The sequence below is a fragment of the Cololabis saira genome, chromosome 17, assembly GCF_033807715.1.
Source record: "Cololabis saira isolate AMF1-May2022 chromosome 17, fColSai1.1, whole genome shotgun sequence".
Taxonomy (NCBI): Eukaryota; Metazoa; Chordata; class Actinopteri; order Beloniformes; family Belonidae; genus Cololabis; species Cololabis saira.
In genome coordinates, this window is record NC_084603.1 from 1517665 (window position 1) to 1542416 (window position 24752).

The following is a 24752-nucleotide window of genomic DNA, read 5'->3' on the forward strand; positions in this document are numbered from 1 at the left end:
ATCTAAGATGGGCCCCCTGCGCCCAGATCTCTCCTTCTCCTCTTCCTCTCCTCTCTCTCTGCTCTTCAGGTTTTTATACAAGCTAATGGACGTTAGCATTAGAGCTAGCCAGTTAGGTTAAGTTACAGGTTGGTAAACGTTGTAACTGTTTCTTACCTTGCTCTACGCTGACTTTATTAATTCCAGCTTCACCGTCACCACCTTTTTAAAATATTTGTGTAGAGAATCTCTGAGGCCTCTATTTTCTTCTTCGCTTCTTCTCTTTTCTCTTCTTTTCTGAGCACCGGACTTGTGCTGACCGGACATTTTGACCATTCTAATGGTTGAATTAAATGATCAAATTTTGATCAGCGGCCAAACCATTTTAGTGTTGGGGGTTCTTGATCACAAGGACAATTAGGAAGAAAACTAATAACAAGCTTTTATGGAACTCAAATACTACATATTTCTTCCACAAATTTTGAAAAATGATTCCATAATTTAATGAGAAAAAAAAAAGTTGAAGGTGAAGTTCCCAAGCAACACAATAGACTTCAAATTGTGAAATCAAATCAGATATATTTATTATGGGCAAAGCACACAAAAACATTTGAGGACGTCAGTAATGTTATGACAGAAGACACAGAAAAGTCAGGATAACAGTCAGGACGACTTCTAAAATACTGACAATTTTGTGTTTTATCAGGTTGAATGACTAAGTAGTACGACTGTTTTTAAAATCATTATTTGAGAAAGCCCGTCTTTGCCAGAAAAACTAACTTGGACAAAGTCAGATGTACAAAAAAAGTACAAGAAGTACGAGTGGCAACAATTTTTATTTCATTTGTTGAAAACTGTAGACGTTTTGACAAGAAATTGGGTCCTCTCTCGATGGGGATCGTTTAAATACACGAAAACTCCCGTTGGACCACCTACAACAAACCCAACATACACAGATCTGGGACTTAATGAGGTTTAATGTGAACACTTCATTTAAGAGGGAAACAACCCTTTACCACAGGAAGAATATAACATGTTCAATAGCAGCAGCTTCTTCCTCACGTCTCCAGCAGGATCTCTGTCCTTAAGTTGTAGTTTGGCCATTTTACTGGGTTCCAGTCGCTTCTGTTAAGCAGTTTGTAACAGTTAAATGTTTACATTTAAAAATAGTGGACATATCAAAGTATTGACAAATATTCCTCAAACTTTTGGGGCTCGAACTAAAGACGTTTGTCTCACCAACACAGCTCTGCAGGAGATTCTCCTCAAAACCAGGAAATTCACTTCTTAATGATGACTGGATAAAATCCCTCTAAACTTAAGACCCTTAGATGGAGATTTAAGACAAATTAACAAATTTAAAGGCCTTATTTTAGCAAAAATGGATTTTAAGACTTTTTCAGGACCTGCAGCCGCCCTGGTCAATATTGTTCAGATTCAGATTCAGACTTTTATTGTCATTATACAGGGCACAACGAAATTAAAGGCAATACGGAGTAGTGCTTTCCTTCAAAAACAGATTAAGTAGAAATAAAATAAAAAAGTAGAATAAGTCTAAATAATAGAATATTACAGAATAAAATAGACTCTGTAAAAAGAACGGTATATAACGGTTCAGAGTATATAAATATATGGCTTACGTCTGTATTAACTTCAGCAGCCAGGAGAAAGCTGACACTTATGTTCAGCTGCCTGACTTCTTTTACAGATTGTTGAATCTAATGTCTCTGTCTTGTGTCTCATTCTTGCAGAAACAAATTTCTCCAACAAACCCCGATTCTGAACTAGCGATGCTCCGATACCGGTACTGGTATCTGGGCCGATGCTGCTCTCATAAACTCGTACTCGCAAAAATTATCCGATACCGCGCACCGATACTTCATCGTTGTTGTAGTTACTGGTTAGTGACTCTAGGGGGAGATGAGAAGAGAGTGATACATGAGTGAGAAGGGAATGATACATGAGTGAGACTGGCAGCGCCGTTTCAGGCAAGATAGCAACAATTAATGCAGCGGGACATCAGCAGTTGGACATATTTCAGAATAAGGGACGACAGAAGCAACAGACTGCTAGCTACGTGCTGCTAAAAGCTGGATTCTGGTTCTGCGTTTAAATCGATACTGAGCGCACGCCATGCCATGATTGACATGCACCTCCCAAAAAATGTAGCTACGCGTCAAGAGGTCGCAGACCAACACAGCTGTGATTGGTTCTTTGTAGCAACGCATTTCTGGTTCCAGTTTGAAGCAGTCGTGAACTTTCAGCCTCTTTTCTTCGTGTATGTGTAATTGTTTTTTGGTTTTGGTTTTTTGCACAATAGTTGTCCTTATTTCTTTGATTCAATTTGACCGGAAAAGCCTGAAGCTAAACAAAGTATCAGCTAGAGCTCTGGGGGGTTTAGCACCGCGGAGAAATGGAGTGATGGAGAAGTCCGAAGGTTCACAACGGCATTCACGGTGACGGTGTAGGCTCTGCGTTGGTTTAACACGGAACCTTAATCCAGGCTTAAGGAGTCAAGAGGAGGGAAGGAGAATACGTTGTTTAATACCAACAACTGGATAAAACATCTCAAGACGCATCATAAAGCTGAGGATACGGAGTTTGCTAATGCTACTGCAAGACCACAACAGCCACATTAGCTCAGGTTCTGCTAAAGCCACAGACGATGGCAAGAGACGACCAACGGTGTTCGGACTCGAGCTGTCGGCGCGGCGCTAGCCGGGGGGCTACTGGGCCACGGAGGAAAGCCCAGCCGGCTGAGTTTAGTTTAAAATAGTTATTCTACTTGAGCCTCTCGGTGGTCAGTGGGTTCAGCAGCGGCTCATATACTGAGGCTACAGTCGCAGGTTTGAATCCCGGCCTGCACCTTTGCTGCATGTCATCCCCGTTCTCTCTCTCTGCCCCCTTCCTGTCTGCTACTTCAATAAAGGGCCACTAGAAACCAAAAAATCTTAAAAAAATAGTTGTTAATAATGGAACCTGTCTTCCAATTCATTGCATTTTTCATTGCATTTTCAGCCTAGTTATTCTTGTGGTAGAAGTATCGTATCGGTACTCGGTATCGGCAAGTACACACATTAAAATACTAGTAAGTGAAAAAAATGGTATCGGGGCATCGCTAGTCTGAACGATAAGAACCTGTTTTGGTGGTGGAGCGTTTCCAGCCCAGGTGATCAGGTGATCAGGTTCAATTCAATTTTATTTATATAGCGTCTAATACAACATAGTTGTCTCCAGGATGTTTCCAGAACCAGAACATGAACATAAACCCCCGAGCAATTATTACATAAACAATGGAGGTAAAAACTCCCTGTGGCAGGGTGGAGGATTGGGTCTGGGCTGCGGGGGAGCAGCCACTCAGCTGATTGGGCACAGGTGTGCCCAATCAACCTCTCCACCCTGCCTGGCTACATAAAGAGCGGCTGCACCAGCAAGAGGTCTCTGCTGGGAGGAAGCTGCTGAGTCTGGCACGTGTGTCTTGGGTGCAAATAAAGATTTCCTGCACGAAACGCTGTGTCCTCTGTCCTGTAGGGTGACCCCCGTAGCACTAGCCCTGCTACACTCCCCTAGTGGGAGAAAAACCTTAAACCAAACAGTGGCAAGAAAAACCCCTTTAGGAGGAAGAAACCTGGAACAGGACCTGAACCATAAGGGGGGACCCTCCTGCCGAGGGCCAGACTGGGGGGTCGGGGACGTCAGCAGCACAGCAGGTAGGTGGAAGCAGCAACGGGATGACCGGGGATGGGGGGGGACCGGGAACACAGGCCAGAACGCAGCTCCCGAAGCTCCGGCCCAATCAGCAAGTCCCAGGTTCAGAGTCGGGGAAAGGTTGAGAAGGGGCAGGGCCAGGGAGAGGAGTCTTGAGGGACAAATCTCTCCCCCGCCTGACTGGGCCGTTACCCTGACCGGGCCGTTACCCTGACCGGGCCATTACCCTGCCCCTCTCACTCCCACGCTGCAGGATCCGGTGTTGTGCATTCAGAGATGCTCTTCACCACCAACAGAGGATGCTGCACCATGTACAAAAGAGAAAAAAAGAGGAGAAAAGGGGGGCCAGCTCAAGAAACTACAGGAACGATGGACAAAAACGATAGCTATGAGATATTTATAATAAATAAAAATGGAAATGGAGAAGAGAGGAAGGGAAGAGGAGAGGAGAAGAAGGGTGAGAGGCACCGCCCAGCGGATCATGTCGGTCCCCCCTGCAGCATAGGCCTATAGCAGCATATACACCAAGCTATATTTGAGACTAACTATTATAGTCTTGTTCTATAGCTGCAACTATGACTACTGACTCTAACACACTAGAGTTTACACTACCTAGAGATTTACCAACACCAGCTAGAGGTTTACTAAACACTAACTATAGGCTTTACTAAACAGAAAGGTTTTAAGTTTAGTTTTAAAGGTGGAGGTGGTGTCAGCCTCCTTAACCCAGATTGGAAGTTGGTTCCATAGTAATGGTGCCTGATAGCAGAACGCCCGCCCTCCAAATCTACATTTAGATACTCTAGGAACTACGAGTAAACCTGCACTCTGAGAGCAGAGAGCTCTGCCAGGAACATAAGGCACTACCAGGTCTAATGATAATGCGGAGCTAAGCCGTTTTGGGCTTTATACGCAACTAATACAATTTTAAAATGGATTCCGAATGGATTCAGGTGACCAGGTCACCAGGTGACCGGGTGATCTGGTGATCAGTTGATGCTGCAGAGCCGGGCCTGGGTGTTGGGCTGCAGCTCCAGGGCGGCGTACAGGTCCTGGGTGAAGGTGTGGGTGAAGGTGTGCAGCAGGGTGGGGTTGTCCCCGGAGGAGACCCGGTAGAAGGACAGGTGCCCCCCCTCCCAGTCCAGGTAAACCCCCAGGCGGCTGCAGCGCAGACACAGCGACGACACGCAGACGCCCCGCCCCCCGTTGTGGGCGTGGCAGCCGCTCCCGGAGCAGCTCAGGCCCCACGATTCCTGGGTGTGTCCCAGCCGGCCGGGGGGGGCCCCGGGCCCCCCAGGGCTCCGGTAGGTCACCCCCACGCTGAAGGGCTCGGCCTTCTCCACCTCGAAGTAGCAGCGGCCGCGGAGGGGCTGCTCACACAGCAGTGGTGGGGGCAGGAACCGGTCCGCGGGGCGGGGGTCCGGCTGCTGGGGGTCCTGGTCCCCCCCCCACGACACCCGGGTGTTGCCCTCCGACAGGACCAGCCCCCCGTGAGCTGTGCTGGGGTCCAGAGAGAGCTGGCAGGAATCTGCAACCAGGAAAACTGATGAAACCAGACAATCCAACCAGCGACTCAACATTAAACTAAAACATTTACAAGAAAAAAAAAAAAAATGTGTGTGTGTGTGTGTGTGTGTGTGTGTGTATATGTATATATATACATATACACACACACACACACACACACACACACACACACACACACACACACACACATATATGTGTGCAGACAAGGTAAAAAAAAAAAAAAAAACTAAAAATATTTACATTTAAGAGTTTTTAAAATCAATTTCAAACTAAATTTAAGACCAAAAAGACGAGTCACTAAGAAATGGGCTGAGGTCCAGGTTGCCAGATCTGGCAGGTTCCAGCCCAGACACGATGTAGAACCCACCAAAATAATAAAAAACCAGCCCAAATCAAACATTCTCTATGTTAAAACCGTCAATTATTAAATACGTACAGTAATACATTTCAAGCTTCACAACACCACTAAATAGTCAAGAAAAGTTCAGGCTCCAAACAAAGACAACAATTAAATTGAGTCGATTAAAGCAAATATAATATCAGTGAGTTTATTGTGTACGTTTGTACTTTTTTGTTAATCATTTCTCCTAAATATTTAGTAAAAACCAGGAAAAGCAGCCCAAATATATATTTTTCAGCCCAATTGGGACATTTAAAGGCCTTATTTTATTTAAGACTTTTTAAGGACCAGCGGCCGCCCTGGTGAATATTGTTCAGGGTTTCTGCTGCATCTTGGTCCAACCTCTGGTGTTTCTGAGCTCTAAGAGACAGGACAGAGCTGGGGATGGACGGATGTACAGGAGGGACAACAACAGAGGGTTTGGACACTACGAGAAGGAGAGAGGACATGCAGGGTCGGTGCGGCAGAGGAAGGTGCAGAAGGAAGGAAAGATGGAGTGCTGGGGTGAACCCTAAAAATAAAAAGGCAAAGAAGAAGATTCTGCAGCTTCCATATTAAAATAAATAAATAATACTAACATTTCTTTAATCCTGGTTTCAACCGATGACTTCCACCGTGTTCGGTCCTGTAAGAAATGAGACATCAGTACATCTCTGATATATGTATGAGTATATATGTATATGTGTGTATATGTATATATATATGTGTGTATTTATGTGTGTCGCGAAGTAGGGGGGGGGCTGAACTTGATAAGCTTCGCTTCCTTCAGCTCCTTCTCAAACTTGCACTGCATCGTAATGTGCTCTTTTTTATATTGTTATATGTACCGTTTGTTTTATGCTTGTGCATGTTTGAGACAAATCAAAATCAAATCAAAATCAAAAATGGCTGGCAGGTCTTTGGGGAGGGTTTTCCTTTAATTACCTGAGATTACTGAGCCGGTATTGTTGGTCCTCCACCAGCTCGGAAAGAATCTTCACCCCAGAGTCTCCTGGATGGTTGTAGCTCAGGTCCAGCTCCCTCAGGTGGGAGGGGTTGGAGGTCAGAGCCAGGACCAGGTCCCGGCAGCCTTCTGCTGTGACCAGACACCCAGACAGGCTGAGGAGAGAGAGACCCCCAGGGAGGGGTTGGTGGGTTACAGACACCCAGGGAGGGGTTGGTGTGTTACAGCTAGGGATGGGAATCCAGGACCGGTTCCTGTTCAGAACCGGTTCCCAGTGTTTCAATTCCTTGGAATCGTTTGCAAATTTTGTAAAAAGATTCCCTTTTCGATTCCAGTACGAATGACGTCATCAGGCACGTTGCATAGCTGGCGCCCAAGCGATACAAACGCTTGAAAGTCTTGTTACATTTCAGTAAAAAAAAAAAACAGGGCAACTTGAAATACTTGCCAAGTGAATACTCCGTCAAAGGGAGGAAATACTACCAACATGCAAAAACAGCAGCAATAACAATCAATGAATGTCGCGTTTTCAATCGGCTCCGGACCAACATCAGTGATTCTCAACCAAGCAGCAGCAACGTTAGGGTGTCCTTGGCTAATAATAAAGCAGATAACTAATTAACTAAAAAAACACTGCCTAAAAAAACACTGCCTATCATATTAGCGACATTTACGTCATTGTCCTTTTTTCCAAATGACAATCGATAAGGGATAATAAATAACTAGACATAAAATTCCCTGGAAATTTTGAAGTGCCACGGGACTACTGTGATGAAGATTGCGATTTTGATGACATTCCCTATATCAAAAAATTCGAAAGTTATTGCAGAAAATAGGAACTATCACATATCGACCAATCAGAAGAAGGGGCGTGGCTAACTTTCACCAATGAAGGTCAAATACTCCAAAACAGAGTCCGATGACACCACCCACGACTCTCTATGTCAAACTATTCAAGTTATAGCATTTATTGGTGGTTATTTACTGTGTGTGTGTGTGTGTGTGTGTGTGTGCATGCGTGTGTGAGGGGGGCTATTAAATATATATATATATATATATATATATATATATATATATATATATATATATATAAAAAACATGAACCGGTTCCAGCTTCCCGGCCGTGAGGCTGCAGGACTGGGGGTCGGCTAAGGTCAAAGGTCAGGGGTCAGATTTCCCAGAATTCTTTTAGTCGTCTCCATTTTACAGGTTAAAGTATATGAAGACTTTGGTGATTGAGTCATGTGACCAGTTCTGGCTGAAGGAAAGAGTCAGCAGCTGAATTCTGGTTACCCCGGCAACAAGAACCTCCCGGAAGAATCTTTCTGGTTTTGCTGTGAGGAAAAACCCAGATTTTGGCTTCTGACAAGGTCTCAAATAACTCCGATTTGTGATCAAACCGTAGCTCGTAGCAGAAAAACAAAAACATCATGAGAGACACAGAACCCGGCAGATTCTGACAATCTTAATTTTATTCAGATATTCCTTAAAATGATTGAATAAGCTCAGTGCGAAGACAGAGTGACATTTTTTTGAAGAAAACTTTTGATTACATTACAGCCAATGGAGACCGAGACAGGTATTGGCGCCGCTCTAGCCTCCCCCGTTTAAATTTTGTGCATACCCCGCCTGTTAAAGTCACATTTTATGAATCCCAACACCTATGTCTACATTCTGACCAAAAATTATTTGTCTCCTTTTTACGGTTTGGCTGTGAGCTCAAGTTACAAATAAAATTTTGGGTTATTTTTTTTTACCGTTTCTCCCACTCTAGCAACTGACACCCGCACTCTAGATTTGACAAAAAAGTGATTTCCAGTCCTCGCTTGGGGGCTCATATCTTGAAAAGTGTACATCTTAGGAAACAACTGTTTGGTGTTTTGGAGAGAAGAGAAGTTTTCCTCCATTTTGAAGTTTGAATGACATTTCTACGTGCAGGTATGAGAAAGTTAGGTGACTCAGAAAAAAGGGGAATTTTGGCTTTTTTTTTACCTCCTCCCATCCACATGGTGACATTCCGCGCCACACACATACATGGGAAAATCTCCCCATTAGTTTTGAAATTTGGAAATGTTTTTGCACTTCGTGCGAAAACTATTTGTGCGATCGCTCTGAAAATCCAAAGGACTGTAGTTAAATTCAGGGCCTACAACTTTCTAAATCGGTTCAGAATTTTACAAGTAACGGTGTGCGAGTGGTGAGGCCCCAAAGTTCTCCCAATGCATTCCGGATGGGCCAAAAAGCGCACGTTTTCGCACGTTGCGCAAAAACGTGCGCACCAATCGCTAATAAAAGTCATACCACTCGATTTCCGCTTAAGGCGCACGTTTTTACTTTTCGCGTTTTCTCAAAGCTGCGGGACTAGTTACGCGCCGAAGTTCATACGGAATAATAAATAATAAGCCTGAACAATAATAACAGTGCCTCTGGCTACACTATTGCATAGCTGTGGAGGAGTGCCTCTGGCGCAGCCGTGGCGCTAATAAAGAACCGAATCGTTATGCAGAATCTAAAATGGAATTGTAAAAAATCGTATCAATTCCCATCCCTATTTACAGCAGCGTTGTCACGGAGACGGCGGTGGTAGGAACGTGTCGGCGGTACCTCAGCGTCTCCAGCCTGCAGCTCTGGTTCATCAGGCCGCCACACAGCTCCTTCACCCCCGAGTCTCCCAGGTCATTGTCACTCAGGTCCAGATGTCGGAGAGGGGAGAAGGGGAACTTGAGACCGAAGGCCAGATGTTTGACCCACTCTGCCGTCACTCTGCAGTCTCTCAGCCTGAATGTGGGTTAAAGGGATAGGTTCATGTTTCTCAGAGTTATACGGAGACCCCTGAAGCTCCTGTTTGGTCCACATGTATGACGCACTGCGTTTCTGAGAGATGCAGCTGAATCTAGCTATCATTTTAGTTTTTATTAGTTTTAGTCACGTTCATTCTCCTTTTAGTCGTGTCAAGTTTCAGTCGACTAAAAGTCTGAGCATTTTACTCTTATTTTAGTCAGAATTGTCCATTTTAGTCTAGTTTTAGTCAAAGATTGTATTTATCCAAACACATTTTACAATTCAAACAAAGTTATCTTATTATTATTATTATATTATTGTTACCTTATCAAGAATACATTCATTCCAGATACAGAAGACTCTCATTTCAGTTTACAACATATTTATTTTTCCACATTTCTCCCCATCTTTTTCTTTTTCCACGACACATTGGGTTTTCTTTTCCACGTCTACTGTATGTAGGAAAGTGGATCCAAAGATCTAAAGATTAAACTGGTTTAAAGACTAAAGAGGAAACTACTGCAAACATGGACATTAAGGATCTTTGTTAGAACATTTCCTTCCATTTCATTTGGTCAACACGAGTTTTTATTTTGTAATCTACATTTTAGTCTGGTTTTTATTCCTCTATGATATTGCCTTATAGATTTAATTATCGTTATCGTCACATGACCAGCATTTTCGTTGCGTCTCATTTTCCTCAGGTAATTAAGTTTGACGTTGACGACGATATTAAGTCATCATTTTCGTTGATGAAAGCAACGTTAGTGTAGATGCCCAGTACCAGCCTGATAAATGACAGTGGAAGGAAACTTACAAGGCTTTCCTGCTGATCCTCACGGCGGGGATCAGCCTCTTCCTGCCCTCCTCCGAGGCCTTGTAACTCTTCAGATCCAGCTCTGGCAGCTTGTGCTTGGAGATCAGCAGCATGTAGGCCAGCGCCGAGCAGTGCAGGGGAGTCAGCTTCCTCTCCAGACCCCCCTCTCTCAGATACTCCTGGATCTCATCCTTGACTCTGTGGTCCCTCATCTCCACCAGGCTCTGGAACAGGTTGATGCAGCTGTCCGGAGACCGGCTCTTCCCTCGAATGGAGCCCAGGTAGGTGGAGATCTTCCTGCCGGCGTCCTCGGCCGGGTCCTGCGGCGTCAGCAGGCCCTGCAGGACTCTCCGGTTGGGCTCCACCATCAGGCCCAGGAGGAAGCGCAGGAAGAAGTCCAAGTGGCCGTTTTTCTTCTCCATCACTTTGTCCACGGTCATCTTGAGCAGATCCAGCAGAGCGTGTTGTTCCTCCTGCAGGTTGAGGAAACCGCGGAGCTCTTTGGTGTCTTTGGTGGTGAAACATTCGTAAACGTAGAGGGCTGCGAAGAACTCCTGCACAGTGAGGTGCACGAAGAAGAAGACCTTTTTCTGGGAGAGGACTTGTTCCGCCCTCAGAATCGTGTTGCAGAATCCGGAGTAGATGGAGGCTTCGTTCACGTCCACGCCGCACTCCTCCAGGTCTTCCTGGTAGAAGATCAGCTTGTTCTCCTGGAGCTGGACGAATGCAAGTTTCCCGAGTTTCAGGAGAAATTCTCTGTGCGTCTTCAGAAGCTTCTCTTTGTTCTTCTCCGTCTTCCTGTCGTACTTCCTGCTCCTGCGTTTGGTCTGGGCGAACAGGAAGTACGCCATCATCTCTGTGAGCGTTTGAGGGATCTCCGTTTCCTCCTCTCCTCCGAACACCTGTGGTGGCAAAAATTGTTGTTCGTTCAAAAAAGTGTTCAAAAAGAATGTCTCGACACGTCAGCTGTCTTTCTTGAGTTTTAATAAAAAAGAGCATTCATGAATGGAGGATCACACAGTGCCGATCTGATCAGACGCTCAGTCAGCCTGAAATGCCTTCAAGATGTTTAGGCACACGCTATCTTATAGTGGCCAGGCTGGGAACAAAAAGACAAAATATCACCCTGGCAACTGATGAAGCATTGTGACAGCACGTGGCCCCCTGCAGGGCTTTGAACTAAGACCCAACACCTTTGTGTTAGCTCCAAATTCCTACCCAGCTCCCTACCCACCTCCCCTGCAGACGACACCTGGAAGTTGGTTCAAACAGACTTGAATCACGAGAACACCCTATGGGATAATTTAGAAATTAGTGACAGTCAGGCCAAATGCCAGATAATGACATTTGGCCACAGATCACATCTGATTGTAAATTACTTTTGTCTCTCACTTGGTTTGTGTATTTCCTGCCTTCTGTACCTTGAAGCTTACTGTATAAAAAGTCATGACACAATCACCCGGGGTCGGCACACCAACTCAGACATGATCTGATCTCACAAGCGGACTTCTGAACTGGTTTTGATAAATTCCTCAACACAACCATGCCAGGCACTGTGTCAAAGGATCTTGACCTTGGCATAGGAATGTTCACTTGAAAACAGGATTTGTGCATTAGTCTTAAAGCATACAAGACAAAATATATATGTTATACCAAAATTTCCCATTACAAACCTCTCTGAACAAGGTGGCGGAGATCCAGCAGAAGATGGGGATCTGGCACATGATGTCCAGGGTGGGGGAGGACCGGACGTGTGTCGTGACCCGCTGGGCCAGACCCGGGTCATGGCCGAACCTCTTCCTGAAGTATTCCTCCTTCTGCGGGTCGTTGAAGCCTCGTATCTCCGTCACCATGTGGACGAGCTCGGCGGGGATCTGCAGCGCGGCCGCCGGACGGGAGGTTATCCAGAGGTTTGATTCCGGGAGGAGGTTTCCCTGGATCAGGTTCACCAGCAGGTCAGACACGGACGTCACAGCGCTGGCAGACGTTACAACATTTGTGTTCTTGAAGTCCAGCTTAAGTCTGCTCTCGTCCAGCCCGTCCAGGATCACCATCACCTGGGGGGGAATATTGAAAAATCGATGCATCAATTCTCCCCGCCCTGATTCAATATTGATTAAGCCAGTAGTCGGCATCCCAAAATGTTTTAGATCCATAATGGACCAAAAAGACAAAAAACAAATATGTCTGGAGCCGCAAAAAATTAAAAGTCTTGTATCAGAATTAGAATGAAGAAACACATGCTGCATGTTTCTATATTAGTTAGAACTGGGGGAAGATTTTATTATTCATTATGCACTTCGAGAAAAAAGTTGAAATGTTGAGAAAAAAGTCGAAATGTCGAGAAATAAGACAAAATTTCCAGAAAAAAGTCAAAATTTCCAGAAAAAAGTCGAAATGTCGAGAAAAAAGTCAAAATGTCGAGAAAAAAGTCGAAATGTCGAGAAAAAAGTCAAAATGTCGAGGACATAGTCAAAATTTCGTGAAAAAAGTCGAAATGTTGAGAAAAAAGTCGAAATGTCGAGAGAAAAGTCGAAATTTCGTGAGAAAAGTCGAAATTTCGTGAGAAAAGTCGAAATTTCGAGAAAAAAGTTGAAATGTTGAGAAAAAAGTTGAAATGTTGAGAAAAAAGTCGAAATGTCGAGAGAAAACAGTCAAAATTTCGTGAAAAAAGTCAAAATTTCGAGAAAAAAGTTGAAATGTCGAGATTAAAAAGGAAAGGAAAAATCGAATCGAAACGTAAAGAATGGAAATGGAATGGAATGTTGAGGTTGTCAACAATCCCCCGCCCTGCTCTCACCTTGGTGTACAGGTAAATCCCCAGCCCTGCTCTCACCTTGGTGTACAGGTAAATCCCCAGCCCTGCTCTCACCTTGGCGTGGCTGTAATCCTCCTCCTCCTTCAGCTGGTGGACGGAGGGATGCAGCTCATCCAGGAGCTGGTGGAGGCTTTTCTCTCCTCCAATCAAACTCAGCTCCCGGAAAGTCAGACAGAAAACCAGATCAGCGTCCTGGTTCTGTTTGTCCTGGGCCCAGTCCAGGAGGAACTTCTGCACGGAGAAGGATTTCCCGATGCCTGCGATGCCCTTGGTCAGGATGGTCCGGCGGTTTTCCTCCCGGCCGGACGTGAACATGTCTCCGATGTTGATCGTCTCATCACACGCCTGCGTGGTCAGCTTGTGCTGAAGGTGTCTGGACTCGTGTTCCCCCGACAGTTCCTCGCTCTCCCCGGCCGTGATGTGGACAGAGGTGTAGATGCTCTCCAGGGAAGTCTGCGGATCACCGTTGCCTTCCTGTGTCCAGGTGTATTTCTTTTGCGTGGCTTTTTTAAGTTTCTTCTTTGCTTCTCCAAGACGGTCATCGTCTGTAACGATCAAATACGTGACCACAAATAACATTAATACAGTAAACATCAGAAATTATCTGAACAACCTTTGGCTATCAGGCTCCTCTCTTTGAGTTGAAGAGACATCCTCTAACTTTAAAATGAGGCATAAACCTTCTTTTTTGATAAAGTCTAGAGTTGGGGCCTACAGGGTTACAAGGGTTATTTCCTCTCCATAAAATTACAATCAACATGACCAAATAATCAACCGAATTGTATGAATGGAATTTAAATGGTTTATAATTGATTCTTTTTTTTTATTTATTTATTTTTTTTATTTCGGCATGTTTATATAGACACATTTCATCTCCAGAACATTATACATTGCATACTCAGCACATGACGAAAAGGGTACGGGAGAAGCTGACGCTTATCAAAGTCCCGCCCCGTTCTATGTAAGATTCATGATCACATCAACAACAGAATTCAGTAAGATACATAGTTTACCACATAGCAATTTGTCTAATTTCATCCTTCACAGTCCAGATAGCATGTATGTTTGTACACGTGTCCAGTCCACTCATCCTGATCACCGTTCCTGTGATTTACTACTGTGTCCACTGTTCAGTTATTTTTATGTCCAAGTCTCTTTTTGCATGCAATCCAATTTGCAATGGAGGTGCGTGTGTCAATGCAGATTTTGATTAGTCGCTGTCCTCTGGCTCTCTAGCCGCCACAGCCTTTGCCCCCTCCGCTCGTACTGACTTCATCTCCTCACGAGCTTTGGACACATCCGACCATACATTGGTCAGTCTCCCCTGGATGTCAGCGAGGCCAGAGAGCAGCTTTGCCTGATCAGCTCTCACTTTTCTCAGCTTTTGTAGCATCCAGACCCCGCCAAGCCCTAGGATCACCAGGCCCACCGTCATGCCCGTGAAGATATAGACGTCCTCCACGTCTTCCATATCCAGCACCCCAAGACACACCACTCTCCATTTGTTCCAACTGTCCATAGTGTACCCCGCCAAGAATGTCCCATCTGGACAGGCCGGTTCCCCTGTCCCAGCACGCCGTGTAGAAAAAATCTTGTCAATAGCATTTACTGACCAGTTCAGAATCTCCATTCTTGATTTTATGTTCTGCTTGGTCGTGATATCTGCTGTGCTGTGATAGAGCTCAATTTCACACACACACATTTTATAGTGACTTTGTTTTGTTTCCATGTTTTGTTTCCATGCCAGGTGTTCCAGTGCTGATTTTCCCACATTGCCTTGTTTCGTACACATAGCCAGACATTGCCTTCCTGTACCTAGGTTTGATATTCCTTCAATAACAGCTTCTTTAACTCATGTTTGAAAACAGTTACATTTCTTGCTAACTTTAATTCATTGTTTAGGCTATTCCACATTTTCACACCAGCTACTGACAAACTATGGCTTCTCATCGTTGTCCTTATCTTTTTCTGTTTAAACTGCAGCGAGCTGCGCATGCTGTGAGGACTTTGACTAAGAGTGAACAATTTCTGAACATTTACTGGTAATGCCGCCTGTGTTGCTTTGTAAATTGTTTGTAGCATCTGAAAATGAAGTATCTCTCTCAGTTTTAGATATTTCGTCTTTATGAACAGTTCGTTCGTATGTGCCCTGGCTGGGACAGAATGAATGATGCGAAGCGCTTTTTTTTGCAATTTAAATATTCATTCAGATTCAATTGGATTGTAATTCATTTGATTTGTACTTACCCTTTTTTTTCTATATAAAAGGTGCCCTGAGATTACTTTTTTTTTTTTCTTCTTCTTTTTTTAAATGGCAGATGACATAGAAATACATTTAAGTGAATAAATACATATTGGCAACATTTGAGTGGGTAAAAAAAAAAAAAGGTAAAAAGGAACATCTTGGGATCTCCCCAGATTAGCTGGACGAAGTGGCTACTGCAACCCGACCTTGGATAAGTTTAGGAAAATAGATGGATGGATGTATATACAGTATTTTAAATACTTACAAGGAATATTTTTGGGTTTCTTTCCACACTTTGGACAGGCAGCGTCCAACGGTAAACACTCTTTGCACGACGAGTGTCCACAACTGAGCTGGACTGGATCCGTCAAAGACTCTTTACACCCCGAACAGAGAGCCGGGTCGCTGAAAGATGAAAATACAACATACATGATGTAAATATACAGTATATCTGGCTGCAATACCAGCACGAAACTGAAACTATAGAAAATAGACTGTAAACAAGTTTTTTTTTCATCAAAGTCTTTTTATTAGTTTTTTATCATTAAAACAGGACTGTACAAGACTGTAAACAAGTTTCAGAAGAATCGTGGTGATGAGGCATTGTGACACCGTGGCTGACCTGAAACTCCAGCTTCCTCCCCCTGCAGAGCCGACACCTTTCAACTCCTGACTGACTGATATGTAAATACCAACTCCATATGATGGAGTTCCTGACTGACTGATATGTTAATACCAACTCCATATGATGAAGTTCCTGACTGACTCATATGTTAATACCAACTCCATATGATGAAGTTCCTGACTGACTGATATGTTAATACCAACTCCATATGATGAAGTTCCTGACTGACTGATATGTTAATACCAACTCCATATGATGAAGTTCCTGACTGACTGATATGTTAATGCCACAGACTTGAATAACACGCTATGGGGTAGTTTCCAACTGAATTATATTCATGCCAAATGCCCGATAACGGCATTTGGCCACAGATCACATCTAACTGTAAATTGTTTTTGTCTCTCACTTGGCTTGTTTATTCCTGCCTTTTGTGCTTTGAATCTAATGTAACTTACTGGGTCAGCACACCAACCCAGACACGCTCTGTAGGTCTGCTCACCGCCGGCTACTGAATAAAACTCTCTACACCACAGACTAAGGTCGTTTCCGAATTCGCATACTGTACTACAAGTATACACTGATTTGGCCAAAGTGTAGTAAGTAGTATGCTGTATGTGAACAGAAGGAAATCTGCAGTGTGCGAAAAATACCCGGATGTTGTACTGATCTGGAAAAAAATCCGCAGCATGCTTCAGACCAGCCTACCTCGCCTACTATATCCCAGAATGCAATGCGGCCTCGGCCGGGCAGCGCTTTTTTCTTTTCTTTCTCAAAGCTTTATTGAGAAAACAGCTGCAACCGGACAGTGATGTGATGTGAAGGCAGAAAGGACTAGTTACACTGTGGAGAGGGAGAAGGAGGAATATAAATGTAAGTAACTTTAATATATAACCTTTTTAATTCAATTTAGTGTAAGGACAACGATTAAAAATTGTGGGTTTTTAATAGTATGTTAGGTTTTTGTTAGTTATCTTAGCGTGCTTGCTACGTAAATAAAAGTGAACTAAGTGTTATAACAACGTTATATATCGGTAGTTCGTTGTATTTTCATGAAATAACTACTTTTCATTGCTGTGTTTTGACAGAGAATTTGTCCGGGAGCTGAAATAAATAGATGCAGAGAGAGGGTTTGGACAAGGAGGAGAAGATGGAGAGAGAGCTACTCGACAGAGAGGAGAACTTTGTTAATAATAAAATAAAATGAAATTCAATAGACTGATATGTTCATTTCAATACATTTATTTAAATCCCTTTCCATCCCTTATGTCATTTCATCAATGAATGTGGCTTTACTGCTATTTCAACATTTAAGATAAAATAATCATTTATTAGTCCCACATCGGGGAAATTTGCAAAATATAGCCCGACTGGAATCAAACCCGCGTTCGCTGTACGTGAGTCGCCTACGCAACCCGTTGGGCTATAGCTTTGTTTTGTCTCTAGTTGGTAGTTTTGTCTGAATATAAAGTGAAGCTTCATGTTCTCTATTTTTACTAGATAGATGAGTAAAGTTCTATCTATCTATCTATCTATCTATCTATCTATCTATCTATCTATCTATCTATCTATCTATCTATCTATCTATCTATCTATCTATCTATCTATCTATCTATCTATCTATCTATCTAGTAAAAACATGAAGCTTCACTTTATATTCAGACAAACTAACGTGAGAGCTACGACTGTTAGATTTCATCTATTAAACCAACATTTATTTTCCTAAATGATTTATTTCAGCCGGCGACAATTCTCCACAGGGCTGCAGGTTTCTCCTCGGGACGACGCCGTAGTTTGACCCGGCGATCACGTCTGTTCTCCGGCCGTGAGCTGCTGCTGTTACCATGGTAACAGCTGCTGCTGATGCGGCCGGACCGGCGGCTCTTTTGATCCCCGGAACATCGGATCAAATTTCTTAACAGGCGTTATTTGGAGAAACTTGCTACTAAACTAAACGGTTACTTTTATCCCTAAAAATATGTTAAAAGGTAATAAAGTGGCATATTAACAGCGCTACAACTGGAATTACAACAGCTTCTAGTCCAGTGTTTCTCAATCCTGCATGTTTTAGATGCTACCCTGCTTCAGCGCACCGTGATACAAGTACCTGTGTCATTAACAGAGTTGTGCAGACCTTGGTGACAAGCTAATTAGGACCTTTAATTAGAATCAGGTGTGTTGGTGCAGGGAAACATCTAAAACATGCAGGACAGGGAACACGAGGACCAGGATTGAGAAACACTCTAGTCTGCTTTTAAATCTCATCTTTCGCTGACGTTTTGGTGCGAGATGCATTCTGGGATACACTGTAGCACACTGCTGTGTGAACGGTCTGCTGGAGCAGCGTACTGAATCCTTCATTCAGTAGGCTGTATTCAGTGCATACTTTGCAGTATGTAGCATATAGTGCGGTAGTGTCCTAATTCGGAAACGACCTAAAACTCTACACCACAGCGGACTTCTGAACTGGTTTTGATAATATTCTTCAACAGTGGCAAACTTAGAATTACCTCGTAAACCAGAAAAAGATCAAATGTGAATTTTAGTTGGGCCTTTGGGACACAGCTGACACTTTAAACATGTAAAAAACTAAAAAAAGCAATAATGGTTGCAGTTAAGGGTCATAGTGGACGACAGTATAACTTTAGTCTGATTAGCAACTTCTTAACAGTTGGATTGGGATACCATAATTAATCTTTTTATTTTTAACATTCAAATTTTAGTAACAGAAATAATTGATATTTTTTACCCAGATAACGCATTTCTTCTATTTCCAGATGTCTCACGGAACTAGCAAATTCTTTAAAGAAAAAAACCACCAAATCTCTGGTTGAAGGTTCGGTCAGGAACTTCCCAAAAACCCAGTAACTGTTTAGAAAATGTAAATGCATACAAATAAACTTGTCCCACTGGAAATCAGCTGGCTATGCTCGTGTTTAAAAGAGCATTTAGAAATGTACCTTTCCGTCTCTTCCCCACTAAAGTTGAGTGGTTGGTACTTGGATGAATCGCTCTTCAGAGACAGGATGCTGGGAGTTGCAGGTTCAATATCCCTGGACTGCAAACTGCAAACAGAGATGAACAACTTCTGCCTTCACGGAGGTCCGGGTCCAGTGCAGAGCTCTGCCCTGGACCCGGACCTCCATCAGTCCAGTACCCCCCTGGGCCCTGGTGGTGGACTGGAGGGACAGATCTGGCAACCAGGTATCTGTGTGTCCAGCATCGTCCACAACGTCAGAGCGTAGGTTTCTACTGCTGGAGACGCCGGCGGAAAGTACGCAGCCCTGCAGTCTCTAAACACGGATGGTACTTGTTTGCAAAAGTTGCTTTTATGTGACCGTTTGCTAATCTTCTTTTGCACTATAAACGATTTATTTATGTTTGTTTGCACAAAAATTATTAGCAGAAACTTCTTAAGAGTCAGATTACCAAAGCTGAAAAATAAGTCAACATTAGTACAGTAATGTGTCATGATATTATTTACTCTTTACAATTAATTTAGAAATGTACCTTTCCGTCTCTTCCCGCCTAAAGTTGACTGGTTGGTACATGGACTTATCGCTCTTCAGAGACAGGATGCTGGGAGCTGCAGGTTCAATATCCCTGGACTGCAAACTGCAAACAGAGATGAACAACTGCTGCATTCACTCAGCTGGACACTGAATAACCCTTTTAAAACCGAAATATGATCAATAACCCGGTTACACGCCATGTAAACACCAATAACCCCTTTGAATAACCCGACTTTGCTCATATTCCGGTTTTTAAAAACCCAATATGACCCTTGGGTTACTCCTTTTAAACTGAATATTGGGTCATGTAAACACCAAACAGAATATCCCCATCAAACGGAACAGGAATCTGTTTTCTGCACATGCTCTGTTTACAAGGAATCCTGGTCTTTTGAGTCCAGGAAGTTCTTATAAACACGGAGAAACCAAGACCAGTTGATTATGTTGATTATCCTCCGTGCTGCTGTTATTGTTGTTGTTGTTGTTGTGGATTTGGATCCAGGAAGGAGAAGCAGAAATGACAGTTATTGTGTCATGACGTTCTCCGTGCGTCGTTGGTTTGATCCAGATAAATGATTAATCACCATGGAAACAGGGATAACCCTGTTAGCTCAGCATGGAAACACATTATTCCCAATGTTTCAATAACCGGAATATTGACCTTAACCCCAATGACTGAATGGAAACGTAGTCACTCTCTGATGCAGTTCAGAAATGGAAAAAGAACATGAGTTCTTAAGAGTCAGATTACCAAAGCTGAAAAATAAATCAACATCAGTAAAGTAATGTGTCATGATATTAATTACTCTTTACAATTCATTTAGAAACGTACCGTTCCGTCTCTTCCCCACTAAAGTTGAGTGGTCGGTACATGGAGTTATCACTCTTCAGAGACAGGATGCTGGGAGCTGCAGGTTCAATATCCCTGGACCGCAAACTGCAAACAGAGATGAACAACTGCTGCATTCACTCAGCTGGACACTCTCGGATGCAGTTCAGAAATGGAAAAAGAAGATGAGTTCTGTTGATCTTTAAATGCATTTCAAACTAAAATACCCAAAAACACACTAGAGTTTACACCAACTAGAGATTTACCAACACCAGCTAGAGGTTTACTAAACACTAACTATAGGCTTTACTAAACAGAAAGGTTTTAAGTTTAGTTTTATAGGTTAGAGGTGTTTTGTAAGATTAGTATCTAAAAAAAGTACAGTTAGGGAACCGGTATCGGCACTAGTACCGAAAATTAAAAGAATAAATAAAAAAGGTACCAGTCCTAGTTGCACCTGGTTATAAAATGTTTCAAAGACTTCCAGCTCTTTGAAATCCGTGTGAAAACATTACAACAATGATGCAAAGATAAATCTAGGTTTACCTTAAGGCGGGCAGACACTGTGCGATTATCGGCTCGTTTTGAGCCGATTTTCCAGTCGTGCGACTATTTTTTGTATCGGGCCGGATTTTGACCCAATCGATCGAGACACTTCACGACTAGAGAGTAACACCTCACGACTAGAGAGTAACACCTCACGACAAGAGATTAACACCTCACGACAAGAGATTAACACCTCACGACTAGAGAGTAACACCTCACGACTAGAGAGTAACACCTCACGACTAGAGAGTAACACCTCACGACAAGAGATTAACACCTCACGACAAGAGATTAACACCTCACGACAAGAGAGTAACACCTCACGACAAGAGAGTAACACCTCACGACTAGAGAGTAACACCTCACGACTAGAGAGTAACACCTCACGACTAGAGAGTAACACCTCACGACGAGAGAGTAACACCTCACGACGAGAGAGTAACACCTCACGACTAGAGAGTAACACCTCACGACTAGAGAGTAACACCTCACGACGAGAGATTAACACCTCACGACTAGAGAGTAACACCTCACGACTAGAGATTAACACCTCACGACTAGAGAGTAACACCTCACGACGAGAGAGTAACACCTCACGACGAGAGATTAACACCTCACGACTAGAGAGTAACACCTCACGACGAGAGAGTAACACCTCACGACGAGAGATTAACACCTCACGACTAGAGAGTAACACCTCACGACGAGAGAGTAACACCTCACGACGAGAGTGTAACACCTCACGACAAGAGAGTAACACCTCACGACGAGAGAGTAACACCTCACGACAAGAGAGTAACACCTCACGACGAGAGAGTAACGCCTCACGACGAGAGAGTAACACCTCACGACTAGAGAGTAACACCTCACGACTAGAGAGTAACACCTCACGACGAGAGAGTAACACCTCACGACGAGAGATTAACACCTCACGACGAGAGATTAACACCTCACGACGAGAGAGTAACAACTCACGATGAGAGAGTAACACCTCACGACGAGAGATTAACACCTCACGACGAGAGAGTAACAACTCACGACGAGAGAGTAACACCTCACGACGAGAGATTAACACCTCACGACGAGAGAGTAACACCTCACGACGAGAGATTAACACCTCACGACGAGAGATTAACACCTCACGTTGAGAGATTAACACCTCACGACTAGAGATTAACACCTCACGACTAGAGATTAACACCTCACTACGAGAGATTAACACCTCACGACTAGAGATTAACACCTCACGACTAGAGATTAACACCTCACTACGAGAGATTAACACCTCACAACGAGCTCCCGATCACAAATCGTGAGGTCGCAAGAAAATCAAACATGTTTGAAATCCTGGTCGTGCTACGACCCGATTTGCCTCATCCTTTCACAGAGAGCATGCGCAATCTCTGATGTCACGTCAAAAACTATTATTTGTAGTTTAAGTGTTGCATATTCACATTACAAATCATGTTTTAATAGCAGAAAAAAAAGAATTCCTTGTCCAATCACGACATTGTCTAATCTTTTTTCATTTATCGCCACACAGAATGGCACAAATTGCTAAAGGCTGATTTATGGTTCTGCGTTACACCAACACAGCGTACGGGGCGCAACGCCGCGTAACCTACTCCGTAGGCTCTGCGTTAGTGTAACGCAGAACCATAAATCAGCCTTTAGTGTGTCTCTGTCTCCTGTTCTGAACTTCTCTGTTGTGCTCATTTTGCTGGGACGTCGGGTCCCTCCGCCGAGACACAACTTTTGCGGGAGGATTATGATCGTATAGTGTGAGGATTATGATCGTATAGTGTGAGCAGACGGAGCATCAGAGCATCGGGTCGTACAGTGTGAGAACATAAATCGTGGGCTGTGAACTTTTGAACTCAGCGATCTAGTCGTGCAGTTTGAGATGGGACTGAATCAAACGATTTAAAATATCGTTCAATGTATGCCCAGCTTTAGGCATCGCTTGGTTTGGGAAAGTCATCGTCACTGCTCTGAGAGCTGCAGCAGGAAGAAGGTAAATTCAGATTAACCAACGCAGACATGGAGGACATGGTGAGGGAGGATAAACCCGTCACCTGTCAGGTAGATCGCTGGAGCTAGAGCTGCTGGCTGGCTCTCCGGACGACTGAGAGTCTCTCCGTCTCTTCATCCTCTTCATCCTCCCGTCTGACGTTTCCTCAGAAGCAGCTGAAACTACTGCAATAATAACAACAAAACAATAAGGTTTGGTAAAAGCAAACTGCAACATAACAGAGACTTCCTGGTGTTTACTGATCATTCTGCTGATTAATCGGGATTTTCTCCGCCCACAAACAACCCACTTGATTCTCTTCATAAACTACATTCACATGAATAATGATCTAATTATTGACCTTAATGTAAAGAAGACCAGATTTACAGTAAAGTGCTGACATCAGTTCTTTTAAAAATATTCACGGCTAATCATTTTTTGTTTTCATTTAGAATTATCAGAGCAGATTATGCAGGAACTGGCATCTTAATTACAAGTAATTAACTGTACTGTTTTCAATCTTTTCATCAATCACTAGATGGAGCTGTTGTACAGAACCTGAGTTTATCTAACTACATCCAACATCTCACAGTTACGTGACAAGTTAGTCATTTACAATCTCTTCACAGTCATGCACTTTGCAGCAGCATCTTCATCCCTCACCTGACGCTCTTATTTTTGTGAGGGGGATATATATAGTTTTTGGGCACTACCTTGTTCTCTATAGTTGATATAACATGAATTACTCCTATGTGGGATCAATAAAGTTCTTATTTTTGCCATCTCAGAAAATTAAATATATTATATTTGGTGCCTAACTGTTTCCCAAGTATACTATTGCGTGTGTGAATGAATAAATGAGACTGTGGCAGGGTGGAGGAGGTGCAGCCACTCAGGCTGACAGGACACAGGTGTGGCCCGTCAGCCTCTCCACCCTGCCAGCCTTATAAGGCGGGGCCTGACAGCAGCAAGGGTTGGTGGGAGACTGAAGCTGCTGTTGATGTTGAGAGGCTGCTGAAGCACGTGTGACCTGGGTGTGGTAAATAAAAGGGTTCTGCACTAAACTCCGTGTCCTCTCTATCCTGTCGGTCGGGCCCCGTGGCACTCGCCGTGCTACAGAGACGTAAAACGTAAATTTTCTTTGTAGAAACGCTTTATGAAAATAAGTCAATTTACTTGTATTACCCTGCGTTCACACTGAAAGCGTCAAAAATCTCCCGACGCCAGCATCTCTGTTTGGAGCGTTCACACCTAAAGCTGCATGTACTGTCGACGGCTGCAGTGGGCGGGGCTAGAGCTGCAGTGGGCGGGGTTAGAGCTGCAGTGGGCGGGGCTAAAGCTGCAGTTGGCGGGGCTAGAGCTGCGCTGCAGAACTGGAGGGAACATTGGGAACAGCCTACACATATAGCGTACACATCTTCAGTTTCCTATTTCACCATAGATCACAGTTTGGGAACCTTCTTTATATTTTAGCGTTATTTCCGCGTAGATAAGAGTGAGTTTGATCCTTAACAAGTTTGGTCTGCGGATCAACATCAACCGCCGGAGCCCTTGCTCCCGGTGAACCATAAATCCGCCTAGGCTGATTTATGGTTCCGCGTCACACCAACGCAGAGCCGACGGCATAGGTTACGCGGCGACGCACACCGCACCGCGACCCTACGCCGTCAGCTACGCCGTCGATTTAACGCAGAACCATAATTCAGGCGAAGCTGCAGTCTGTCTGCGCTGATCCTGACACACCGGGTCAGAGCGGATTTGGTCATGATGTTTAAACTGTGTTTTGTGATTAATAAGCACGGGTTTTAATGAATTTTCGTTGGATCGATGTAGCAAATAAAATAGTTGGGACCATCCAGCTCCTCAACCATCAGATACATGTTTCACATGATCAGTTCAGGTAAAAACAGCAGTTAAATCAGCAAAAATGTCAGTTTGCTGGATGAAATATATTAATTCCTGATAAAATAAGTGTGTTAGTGCACAGCTCTGCTCCTGTACGCATGTGAATGAG

General features: G+C 43.7%; 1 protein-coding gene across 1 annotated transcript; it reads right to left on the reverse strand.

Moving 5' to 3' along the window:
* Nucleotides 1-4676: 4676 nt before the first annotated feature.
* LOC133464067 (NACHT, LRR and PYD domains-containing protein 3-like) lies at nt 4677-22885 on the reverse strand. Its single transcript, XM_061746034.1, has 12 exons — nt 22803-22885; nt 20185-20289; nt 19351-19455; nt 18801-18905; nt 15484-15623; nt 13028-13518; nt 11829-12212; nt 10156-11057; nt 9162-9335; nt 6539-6712; nt 6193-6239; nt 4677-5215 (listed from the first exon to the last, which is right to left on the reverse strand). The coding sequence occupies exons 1-12, from the start codon at nt 22883-22885 to the stop codon at nt 4677-4679; spliced, it is 3249 nt and encodes a 1082-aa protein (XP_061602018.1).
* Between the last annotated feature and the right edge of the window lie 1867 nt (nt 22886-24752).